Source organism: Dufourea novaeangliae, unplaced genomic scaffold, assembly GCF_001272555.1.
Source record: "Dufourea novaeangliae isolate 0120121106 unplaced genomic scaffold, ASM127255v1 scaffold112, whole genome shotgun sequence".
NCBI lineage: Eukaryota > Metazoa > Arthropoda > Insecta > Hymenoptera > Halictidae > Dufourea > Dufourea novaeangliae.
In genome coordinates this window covers 74,687-87,233 of record NW_015373993.1, presented here as the reverse complement: position 1 = coordinate 87,233, position 12,547 = coordinate 74,687, and the positions used below count along the sequence as shown (strand labels likewise).

Below are 12,547 nucleotides of genomic sequence, written 5' to 3'. Positions count from 1 at the left end.
ACAGTAACATCTCATAGGAAACGCAAGAACATTTTGGCTGAAGTTAACCAGGTTGCAAGCAAAGTTTCTGGATATTAAACACAACAAATTATACAAGATTAACCACGTTGAACTCGAAAAAAAAGGGTTGAATCTTTAGTATCCAACGAGTTTTCTATTTTATTCTGAACCCAATAAGATGCTTAAGAGGAAAAATAAATTTCCACTTTTCTTTCGGTCTCCAGGAATCACTTTAAAAAATGTTATTTTGCATAAAAATCCGCAGTCTAGTTATGTTTTAAGAAACTAGAATTTGAAAAAAAAATCGATTTTTGGACCCCCCCCCCGAGTGGGAATACCCCTTAAGAGTCGTCCGAGGAGTTCCCGTGATAATACGGGCCCCCGATAACGCGACGTATACGCTTGGTTGGACGGTTTGTGACCGTCTGCACACGAGAACGCGCGCGCACACCGCTCGGCCGCTCCGTGCGTGTGTTCGTCACACTCGCTCGCACACACGGGACAGAGGCCTCGTCGCGTCGGTCCGTATAAAGAGCTCGATGCATTGCGCCAAGCCTCTGCGCCGCGCCGCTGAATTAATAATCGAACTTACGTGGGTAGGTGTTTCGTCTACCGGGTGTCTGGGCGCGTATACACTCGACGAATCGCCGCTGTGTTGTCCGTCTAGAAGAGCCAGACTCGATCACACGGGGAACACCATCGTGGGATCTATTATCCGTGTGCGCATAACCTGGAAGGAAAGGGAAATTGTGCTTAATACAGTTTAACCCTTTTCAGTGCCGACCGAAAAAGTGGAATTTGAGTGAATAGTAACGGAGGCTAACTGATGTACATTATTGAGAAAAAAATGGCTTCCACTAGGGAAAAAAAGGGGCGTAGGAGAAAAACCTCCTATCACTTGGTAAATTTATTTCGAGTACTGAAATAAATATTAAATTAATTAAGGATGTTAATTTAGCATAAATTTCATAAATTCCCGATACCAAAGTTTAAGAAGCTCTTTTCCAACACCAGTTTTTTCCTTAGCGGAAGCCGAGTTTGCTCGCTGGGGTTGCACGGGAGCGCTCTTTCATTCGCCGCGTATTCTGTCGAGATTCCGCCGAAAATGTTGCACGAGTACCTACAGTAGCGGCACTTCCACCAGATGGTATTGAAATGTTTTAATACGCCGCCGCCTGGCCGGGAGTGGAGGGGAGGGGGAAAAAAAAAGAAAAATTCAGTATATACGCTTTGTACCTACGCTCCGGCAGGAAAAGATTTAATGAGGTTCCCTTTGACTGCAAAACGCGCCCGCGCGGCTGTATTGTCTCGATGGAAGTGCATTGGGAGCCTCGGTTAAACGACTTAATCGGGGGACTGAGAACCACCGATTAAATCGGGTTTCGTTTGGATAATTAAGATCCAGGAACGAATCGGGTACAAAGTCGTTTGTGTGCAAAGCGTGCGATAGCGATGCCTCTTTAACCATGGATTTTCAAAGTCTCTGATAGCAATCGATCGTTAGAAAGTCTAGACTGAAGTCGAATCTTTCGGTCGAATCTGGTGTAGGATCCCAGTACGCTATAAAATATACCCACAACAGGAGAAAATGATAAAAATGAATGTGTAAGATCTCTGACGAATATGGTGAAAATCTGATTTAACTGAGTGTTCTTGTAAATTAATCAGGGCATATTAGTAGGATGGAATAAAATTCAATGGACGCACGATCGGAAGCCTGAGTTAATTTCGAAGGGAAACTTTAATTATCCTTTGTAAAAGAATATTCTGCGTGTAATTTACTTATACAGACGATTCAGCGTATTAATGTGTCCATTAACGCGGAGCTTTTAACGCCGTCGACCAATGGAAACGGGGAACTCGAGAAGAAGTAAGAGATCTGTGGATAACGAATTATTCCTCGGGTACCTTTTCTGGGTAACTTGGCCTGAAATGGTATTGAACGTTCGTAGAAATTTAATTTAATATTTAAAATTAATAATATAATAAAATTTAATATAAACAGAGGGATGAGATAGGAAAAGGGAACAAGACAAAAGTGTGCACTATTCTTTAGAATCGCCAATCATCAATATATGACTATGAGAAGAGAGTACTGTATCTATAATTTATGTATTTTAACCTAGTTTCTTTAATCTGGCCCAGAGAGGATCAACAAAAGTTACCCGATCAGAGTAAAAGGCTTAACCGGAAACCACTGCCGTTTTATTTCAACTCTCTAAACTAGAACGATTCGCTTTTACGCAAACGAAGGAAAGAAGATAATTGTGATTTCTATGTCTTTAAAAACGCAGATGATTCGATCAAGATGGAAAGTCACGACGAAATTTACCGTGACTAGAATCCTCTCGGTAAGCGTAGAACTCGCGAGAACAGGGATCGTTTAATGCTCGAATAGTTAGAAATTAGTACCTACTCGTCGAGTACCACTTCTACAGGATGTAGTCGACATCGTGAAGTTGGATACTAATCTATTCGAATTGAAGTTTAATATCGAACTTGGATGTTAATGAATGAATGAAGGGAATATAATAAACAATATATATAACATTTTTCTTTCTGATCTTCTAACAAGTTTTATAACTTTGCTACATAACTTGTTATGATATATAGTGTAGACGCAGCTTAACACTCGTGAATGTGAAATTCGATTACAATCGATGACCCGAATTCTCGTGTTCCAATAATGAAGGCGAAAATCTAAGAATGAGAAAATCGAAGAATTCAGAAATAGCAAAAATATGCGCGACTAAATGGTATATATTTTAAAATCTCTGTAAACAGGTCACGCGTATTATCATTTCTTCCCGTACGTAATTGGCGTACTGTCGTTGCAGATAAACGACACGCGATTAATCTTTTAACCGTTATGCATTGTAAACTGCATAAGGTCGTAGGAAAAATCGATAGCGGGGTTTTGTACGCGAAATAAAACGGTTAAATAGAACGTCAAAGGAAACTTGAGAGATTACCGATAATGTGAACGGTAAGCCCCATGACTGGTCGATATTTCAATCAATATCGAGAATCCGGCAATGGCGTCGCAAGAACGAGAAACCGTCAGGAATGGCGAACAACATCGATTCAAGAAACGAAATTTAACCAAAAACCGAACTTTGGCATCCTATAGGTAGTTGTAGGATGTATTTTGCTATTTTTATGAATATTTAATAACAATGTTTCTATTGGAATGTATTTAAGTGCATGTCCGTCGAGAGTAGTCACGTTCAATAGGTAGCAAACGTGTTCGAAGATGTCTCCACCGGTCTAATGTAAAATCTGAATTATCTCGGAAACTACTCGTCGATTTCAAACGTGGTTTTCATAAATAAACATGAAACATGGTAAGGAATAATATGTGAAAAGTTTCATGTCGATATCGCCAGTAGTTCGCGAGATATTAAATGGTCACTTTTTCCAACCTTGGTGCTGCTTGAACTTGGCTACTGGTCCCCCCCTTCGAGGCGCCGCGCTCGACGTTGAAACGACTAGAACGTTCGGCCCGCAAAACTTTTACACGATAGAACCACTACGTATGACACGTTCACTAAATAACTTCGTGACACAGACGGATCCGATAAACAACCGTTAACCATTATTTATACACTACTACCGCAACACATTGCGATATAAACCACTGCCGTAACGACCGTTGCACAGCAGATTCGACACTGGCATTTCGGAACACAGACCCTCGATATCTTGTTCTCAATCAGAAATCGATATAATCGATATGCACACAAGTGCTTATACGAAAGGATATCGATTGTTATCGATTCAATAGCTTCGAAAGGTTGTTACACCTGTTCAGCCGCTAGTAAAATCGTAAAAAAAGGATCGTCGTAAATGTTAAACGTTCGAATCGCGACGTTACAAATAGACGGCGCGTGATAGCGAATAAATTATGCGAGTCCCATTATGCTCGGATCAATTGCAAGGTGTGCACGACCGATAAATTTGCGAGGCGACGTTCCCCGCAATATTCATGACGTCTACTTAACATTCTAACCTCTTAAGTGTCAATGTTTAACGATCTAATTCGATCGTTGCTTCTGAATCTACTTACCGTTTGCCGGTTTCCTAATCTCTCTGTAGACGCATATTTCAATCGGCAAAACGTGGGAGGCGGGTTCGAGGAATCGCGAATGGTTTACGGAGCTAGCGCGGCACAGATGCATAGCATTCTAACCGAGATCCACGAGAGAGAATGCCATGCATCACGGGAGCGGGTTCACCGATGCTCGATAGCAGATTTTTTCGAGAACATACGACGTACCGTGCGATTTAGATCCACGAAGAGACCCTGCCACGCCCTGCTTTCGACGTTGCCGTGTCCCCCCGCGATGGACGGCCCGTATAATAAGAAACGCGAATCAGTGGCCTCATCGTTCTCCCCCCGTATCGTTCGGTCGCGTGCGCGCTGCCCGGTCCTCGCGCGCGTTCGCCCTTGCTTATCACATTCTTGGCACAGCTTTAATTAGCTCGCCAGCATCTCCTTTGGTCGCGCTACGCTATACACTCTAAACGCTCTCTCGGTCTCTTTCGATTCATTTCACAAATCCGTGCACTCTCTCGCTCGGCCTATAGAAACGGACATCTTGATCTCCCGATGTTTACCGAACTTGTGTATGCAGTTTATGAACCATAGAACACAGCCTTTACGAGACGAGCGCGCGTCCTACGTGTGATCTATCGTATCTACGCATATCGATATATCGTACTGAAGATACCCGAAGTGTGGCGTTAACTCGGTGGTTTCGCCGGAATACTTGCTGGTGGCGTGAATCGGTAATTTACAGACGGTAACAAGCGATAATACGGTTGCAGCTAATATTTGCATTGAGTAATCGCATAACCGTATTCCAATGTTGAAGTTTTCCGACAGAAGCGTCTATTGGAAGCATTTCGTCTTGTGCGTCGAAGGATATTGAATTTTCAGTTCAGGATTTTAACGTAAAGTGCATCGAACAACGTGACGGAATCAAAATGATACACAACTCGTGCAAAAAATCAAAATCGGTGTTTTTGCGTTTGTTGTTTCGATTGTTTCCCCCCGATTCCTGTATCGTTCGGAATAGTTCGAAGAGTAACGAACCCTAAAGCCGGGCGATAGAAAGGCGATTAAGGAGGTTACTTTAAAGGCCGCGAACCACGGGGCCAGCGACGATGACGACGAAGAACAAAGGAGAGCATTGCTTATGCGGGGAAAAGAAGAAAAAGGAGGGGACGTGCCGTAAACTGCGTACCCGCGGCACGCCATCTACGTTGCCTTTGTATATTCCATGGTTGCGCAATGCCGCGCGGGACCGAGAATCCGAATGCGCGACGACGCACGCTCTCGGCATTTTTGCATTTGCGCAGCGGTCACAGGGTTGCGCAGCACTTACAGTGCAACAATTGATTACGCTTTGAAGGGAGGTGAAGACTCCGGTCGAATGAAAAAGAGTGACAGAGGGAGGGGAACGGGGGGAGGAGGGAGGAACTCTCGTGAAAGAGGGTACGCACTCCCATCCCGCTACGAACCGTCCGAGCAAGGGCACATCGGGGAAAGAGTCAGATTACGAAGCATTATGGGTACAGAGAGTAGTAGGAGAGGGGGAGAAGGGCGGAAAATGTAGACAAGGAGACGGAGAAAGGGGAAAGGTGTACACGTAGCGAGGAAGGGTGGGGAAAAATGTGCAAAGGAAGAAGAAGATCAGTCTCGGAGCAGAGCGTAGTGGTTATAAAGAGAAGCGGCATCGCCGCACGGCTACTTGGCTCTCCAGGGCCAGGATATTTCAATACCGACGGTGGTCGGCCACCGCCGACGCTGGGTACAGAGAGGGGAAATGGTTGTGCGACGATGTGCGCGCTCGTACATATACATATGTATGTAAATGTATATATGTACTATCCCCTCGTTCCCCTTTACCCATGCGCCCGCCCTACGCTTTGCACACACGACGCGATATATACGGCTTTACACAGCCGTGGGCGTTCAAGAGAAAGACAGAGAAGACAGAGAGAGAAACAGCGAGAAGGAAAGACGTGACGGAGACCAGTGGAACGGTAGCGCTTCGCTATTCGGGTTTCCTGCACGAGGGGAAGAGCGATGAAGAAGGGGGGTAAAGAGAGAGAGAGAGAGAGAGTGAGAAAGGGCGAGTCTGTCTCTGTTTTAACATACAGAGGGGGAAAGTTGCGGCAAAACGGAAAGGCTCGCATCAAGGGGAATGTAGGGACGCGCGCGGCACGGTGTAGGGGACCTCGAACCGAACCGTCGACCGACGACTGTGTCCGTGATCCCGCCTTCTCGACGAGTCGAGGGGAACCGACGTGGGCTGTGCCACTCGTCGATTGGTCGTCTTGCCGAGCGGGGTTCGGAGCGTTGGTGGCGCCTCGAGAATCCCACCAATCGAGCGCCACTGTCGTAGCTTTTTTATCCTGCTATTTACGCCGAAGGACGGAGAAGAGCAAGCTCCCCATCTGGCTCTCTCGCTCCGTTTCTATCCCTCTCCTTTTAACCGCTCTCCCTGTGTGTTCGTCGGCACGGGAGAGGACACTCTCGTTTCGGGATCCGTTGAGGTTGCACACGTTTTCACGAGAGGAACGCCGCCCGTTTTAACTGCGACGCGCTTCTATTCCTACATCGCTGTTACTGGATACCGTGAATTATCGTAATATATCGTGTTCGTGACCGCGTCGAACAGTTCTTTATTAAGGGTCTGTTTACTGTTAAAGCATCGTATATGCGGTGACTGATGCCGTGCGGCAGTGTTATGTAGTGTGTGACAGTACATCGCAAGAGGATACAGTGTTGCCGGATCGTGGGCGCGAATGCACAGCAAAAGCGGTACATTATTTCGCGCGACAGAGTGAATAAGATCGCATGTTTTGTTCGTGGTAAGATACAACGATCTATCGGTTTCGGTCGCAACGGAATATCGTGCACGGATACAGCGGCATAGTGGATTCTGGAATTTATTGGAGTACGCCAGTGACATTTGGTGCGGTGCTATCGACGAAATAGAGTTGGCAACGTCGCATCGACTGCTCTCGCACACAAATACACGCACACACGTACCTAGAAGGGAACTTGGGGTGGCTGGCTAGCAGGCAGGCGGCAGGCAGGCAAGCAGGCAGGCAGGCAGCTTTCTTGTTCCGAGGACGGCGCTCCTGGTCGCGCCGTCTCTCTTTTCTACCTCCATTGCGCTTGCTCTTCTTTCCCTCTTCTCCCTGCCCTTCTCGTCGTCAGTCACTCAATCACACTCTCCTTCTTTTGCTTTTCCTTTCTCTCTCCTTCTCATGTGCAGCGCACGTACCGTTGAGACCTTCTCCCTCCCCCTTTGGTGCTCTTTCTCTACTGTTACCCCCTCCTCTCCTAACCTCGAGCGGGTCGGGCGAGTCCACTAGGCTTGCGAGGGGAGTTCGGCAGACCTCGGCTCTAGTCGGCCTCGATCCGCAGAATGTGTTAGACGCTGTGAGTCGATCGCTCCAGTTTTGGAATATTCGCATACAGAGAGCTTGTCCGGTATTTACGGAGCTTGGAAACGTCTTTCCGCGTCTCGTTCGTCGATCCACGAGTTTCTAGTGCCTGTATCGACGTTAGTTTTCACCATCAGCTTGGGACGCATTCGACCAGCGTATATCCGTACGACGGCCATGTTTGGTGTTTACGAGGTGAGGGGGAATCGCTGACGTCACGAGTCCCGATCTCGCACGAAGGGAGCAGCAGCAGCACCAGCAGAAGCAGAAAACGTGTTGCCGGCCAACACAGACACCAAGTCCCGTACACGACTTCGAGGAAAAAAAGACGAAACGCAGTCGAGCGGGCCGTGTGCTCGACGAATATCGTACGCGTGGATTATTGTGCCGTGAACACACGAGAAAAGAACACGCGGCGCGCAAACTGTGCGGCCTAAAATTCCCTTCCCGATGGGACGTGCGTGTATGCCGACTTCGCTCGTGTTCGCCGGTCTTACCGCGACTACTAACCTTTCAAAAAACATCGGCCGCATTGCCGCCTCGCCGCTGAAATAGCAGCCACTCTAATCACCGTCGGTCGACTCCGATCAGTGCGGAAAACATCGAGCGATGCCTTGCGTTCTCGTATACGAGACAACACGTGCCGCATTTCGTCTCACATGATCGTCATTTAAAATGTTCAACACGTCGAGGATGCGATCGAATTGATCGCCCTTCGAAAACACGTGGTCATCGTATTTCATGTTGTGTCACGTCGTCGTTGTCGTGAAAACGCTAATAACGTTGTGCAAGCGTCCGGTGAAATTGGCGCTCCGTATTCAGCGGTGAAAACGACGATTCATTTTATTGTGTTTCCTTGTGTGTGTGTGTGTGTGTGTGTGTGTGTGTCATCTCGATTTTCAAAGTGTCGTGTACGCTCCAGTGTCGGTACATATGGTGTTACGTTGCTCGGTGTGGTTTATCAGTGATACGCATCACCCATTTATTGGATATAACTACAATTTTCACACACCTCTAACAAGCAAGGATTAAAACATCATGGATCTGGGTGACAGAGTTTACGCTGCGGAACGGATTACGAAGAAGAGGGAAAAGCGGGTAAGTAAGAGTAACGTGAACCGTCACCGTCAGGTAGCGCCACAATACGGATTCTGTTTGTCTATGCGCCGTTGCCGCTTTCTCCCCCCCTTCTCTTGCAGTCTTTTTCTCTGTCCCACTATCGTTCTAACAATTCTGCCCCTCCCGTAGCGATTTCTACAGTATACGACGATTCCCGATATCTCTCGTTGAACATCACAGACATTTTCCCGAATGTATACACTCTTCATACATAAAACGACACGATTTCCGTGAACTCTAATTACATTTTTCAATTTTCTTTATGCCTTTGTAAGCGTCTAATATCGACAACGATTCTTCCGAGAATTGAGTCACAGAGTCTTACTCTATAATCTGGACAACGAATTTTCTCAAAATCACAGAAATGTAAAATGTACCTTATCGTTGTATACATTTTTCGTGCATACTTAACATGTAGTTCAACCCGCTTATTGTTCGCGGAAAATATTGATTATTCTACATTTTTTTATTTTTGGAGTAACTTATCGAGGCTGGGAAACATTGAAAATTGACATAAATCATGCGAAAGACAGTTTTCAGCTGTGACCGGCTCATGCGCGATAAACCAACGTGTGCCCTATACCTGCACAGTTATGTCATTGTTTTCCAACTGTCACACTAGCTGCGCACTAGGACCGGTCGGCACGCTTTCGTTCGTTGGCCGACGGCCAATAGATGAGCCGTATCAGCGGCTCTTGTGGAAGTCAACGCGCCGCCCGTTTTATCGACCGCGTACGCGTCCAGATAGATTCGAAGATCCGCTCTTTGACGCAGACGCGCAAAACGGATCTTTGCGATCTGCTCGATTCCGACACGTCGTCGTCGTCGCTTAACAACGACTGGCGCCAACGGTTTTCTACAGACGGTTCGATGGATTGATAGGTTATGTACGTTAGTAAAATTGCGAACACCGGTGCGCTTGTTTTTCTTATCCCTGACGTTTCCGTATCTGTGTCACACGCATACCGATTTGGAGCACTGCGATTCGCGCTGCGCAATTGAATCGACGTTACGAGAATCTTCTAGATCTGAAACATTGCGAGCAGGTGTTAAAATTTAGCGTCCGGTTGCTTATGCGTGCTACATGCCGGAAGTAGAGAATACAAATTGGTCTGGACTGATTCGTTGGATCTTAAACGCAAGAAAAGGCCTTTATAATTTGACGTTGTAACCAATACTTTCACACTTATTGCATGTTGGAGCATACGTTATTTTTGGAGCAAGTTAACTATTCAAATTGGCGTTCAAATCTTAGAGACGGTATTTTAGATTGTATGATTATTTATACGATGAATGTTTTTAAATGAATCGTTTCATGTTCGCAGGGCAAAGTAGAGTATTTCGTGAAGTGGAAAGGATGGAGCAAAAAGTAAGTCGTAGCGATTGAGAGTTATTGATAGGTCGATTCAGAGGGAACCTGAATACAATTTTCTTCCTCCTTTCAGATACAACACATGGGAACCGGAAGAAAATATTTTAGACGTCAGGTTAATCGAATTATACGAGGAAAGTCAAAAAGGCGGAGATGTAGCCACGAGGAGACCTAGGCGGAGGGACACTAGATATAATGTAAGGGGACATTATATTTACATATTCGAAACGAGACGTATTATATCTAAGTTCAGGTAGTCGAAGGAAATCAGAAAAAACGTCAATTGTGCACTTTTCCGTTTATACAGGAACAAGTGCTGGCCAACCTGGTCGTCGAAGAAGAACCGGGCGGGGACGAAAGGGTCGGTGAAGACAGTCAAGACGAATCAACTACCGGCAGCACGTCAGCTCCCCGTCTAATTCCCGTTGCGCCTGACGAGGACACGCTTCCAAGTTCTCTCGACGGGCACGAATCACCCACCGTTCCAGAATTATCCGCGTCCGCGTTCAGCGTCGATTCAGATAGTTCTAATAGCAGCGTGGACAGTCCTTTGTTACCGAGGAGAGAACCGACGGGTACGAAGAGGAAGGCCGAGGTTCTCAGCAAAGAGTCTGGGAAAATCGGCGTTACCATCACCACAAGCAGTCCCAGCAGTGGTAGTGGAAGTCCACCGCCGAATAAGATTCCTCGATTATTACCTCTGAAGAGCAATCCCACGTCCCCTTCTTACCCCGTGAGTATATATATATATATATATATATGTATGTTTCTGTCCTGTTCAGCTTCGTCGCTAAATATATACAATATCACTGATTCTTCTTTATGGGATACTTCGATTACCTGACTCAGAACATAAATGGACTCTTTGGTGGACTAGTGTGTCTATCCTAGATGAAGTTCAAAGTGCTCTTTCTAAAGAGAATAATTAATACCACCAATGGTGTGCATATTAAGCTTGAAATTGCAACGTCTTCTTGTATTCGTTTCAGAGTCACAAAATTAATGGTAGAAGGCCGTCATCGTCCAGTGTAAAATCGACACCGGACGAACCGGTACCCGCGGTGCCGACAACACCGGCCCCAGCGGTACAGGACAAGAAACGTCCCGAGGCGGACGTGCCGCACGGTCCTCCACCCTCGCTACCGCGTGCACCGCCGGCACCTCTGTCGCCTCAGATAGACACGCCCCTAGAACAGCCTACCAAAAAGAGACACTTGTCCGAGCAAAAACAGGAGAAATCGAACGGAGCTGTGACAGTGGACGCGAACGGTCACAAATCGCCTAGCCCGACGGACTCTTACACGAATAACAACAGGTTACCGCCGGTCGTCAACGGACATCATAGTCATAACAACAACAACACCCATAACAATAACAATAACAACAATAGCAACAATAACAACAACAACAACAACACCACGACGTCGAATATCAAACAGACGGAAATCACGAAGACAGACATCTACGTTCCGCCTCTGTCCAGTCCCGGTACGGATTACTGGCACGCGAGGAATCCAGTCGCCGATCAGGTGTTCATTACAGACGTCACGGTGAATCTGAAAACCGTTACCATCAGGGAGTGTAAGACTGAAAAAGGATTCTTCCGGGAGAGGGATCCCAAGAGCGATATCTATTAACGTTCTTCGTTTAAGGACGTGTAATACTAATTGTGAATTAAGATTCAAATTACCTTGTACATATAAATTATTTTCACACGTCGAGTGGTAAGCCGAGAATATATAATGACTGTACCAAGCGATTAAAAAAAAAACAAAACAAAAAAATAACACTTTTCTAAGAAATCGACGGACCTCGTGGTCACGGACTATCGAAGACACATGTAAACATTCACCGACAAGTTTCCGATATTCGATCGTTGCGTACGGGAACAACAAACTTTTCAATATGTCGATATCCGTGGGTTTCCTTTAATCGGTATAAATGAGAACTATACGGGAACGACGATGGTACGGAGACTATCGTCGTCGCCGTCGCCGCGACGATTTCCCATGGAAACGATACGTCGTAGTTCGCGCATTGTGTGATATGCACTTGTACGTTTTAAACAGAAAGAAGAAAAAACGCTTGATAGACTTTTTAACTGAACGAGAAAAGATCTGAAGAGGACATTTAAAGAGGGTAGAATACGTTTTCTCAATTGATTGCATTTCCGCTTCGATTTAGAATTCTGCAGAGGTGAAACAGTGTGTATAAATTAGTGGAATTAATTTCGAATTTTACTATGGCAAATAGTACAGATCTGGGTAACAAAAATATTTTTCTAATTCGTTTTTAGAATAATCGAAGCAGCTTCGTAGAAGCGAATTTGAATGGAACAAAAAAAAAGGGAAAGTGAGAGAAAAAGATTTTTTCAAAGTATAGAAAACAAAACTGATGTTATCATCTTGACGACGTATTTCTCAGCATTATGATATTATATTGTATTTACTGATAAATATTTCATTTCCTTTTTTTTTTTTCTTTTAGCGAGTAAATAACGCATCGCAAAAGGGTATGCCATTCGTTTGTAGATGTTAAATTCATTTTTAGGGCATACTACCTGCATTGATTTTCACGTCAGGTTGTTGTAGCATT

The 12,547-nt window shown here is 45.5% G+C and overlaps 1 protein-coding gene across 1 annotated transcript; it reads left to right on the top strand.

Moving 5' to 3' along the window:
- The first annotated feature begins 8,355 nt into the window (after window positions 1-8,355).
- Window positions 8,356-12,283, top strand: LOC107187833 (polycomb group protein Pc). The gene is made up of 5 exons (XM_015576010.1): window positions 8,356-8,559; window positions 9,906-9,949; window positions 10,026-10,149; window positions 10,260-10,685; window positions 10,942-12,283. Exons 1-5 carry the CDS (start codon window positions 8,500-8,502, stop codon window positions 11,587-11,589), a joined length of 1,302 nt encoding a protein of 433 aa, XP_015431496.1. The 5' UTR covers window positions 8,356-8,499; the 3' UTR covers window positions 11,590-12,283.
- The last annotated feature ends 264 nt before the right edge of the window (window positions 12,284-12,547 follow it).

Excerpts from the sequence above, each read along its gene's own strand:
- LOC107187833 (XM_015576010.1), top strand. The coding sequence starts at position 8,500 with ATGGATCTGGGTGACAGAGTTTACGCTGCGGAACGGATTACGAAGAAG. Across the intron at positions 10,150-10,259 it reads GGAGGGACACTAGATATAAT|GAACAAGTGCTGGCCAACCT; the intron begins GTAAGGGGACAT and ends CCGTTTATACAG. Across the intron at positions 10,686-10,941 it reads CCACGTCCCCTTCTTACCCC|AGTCACAAAATTAATGGTAG; the intron begins GTGAGTATATAT and ends TATTCGTTTCAG.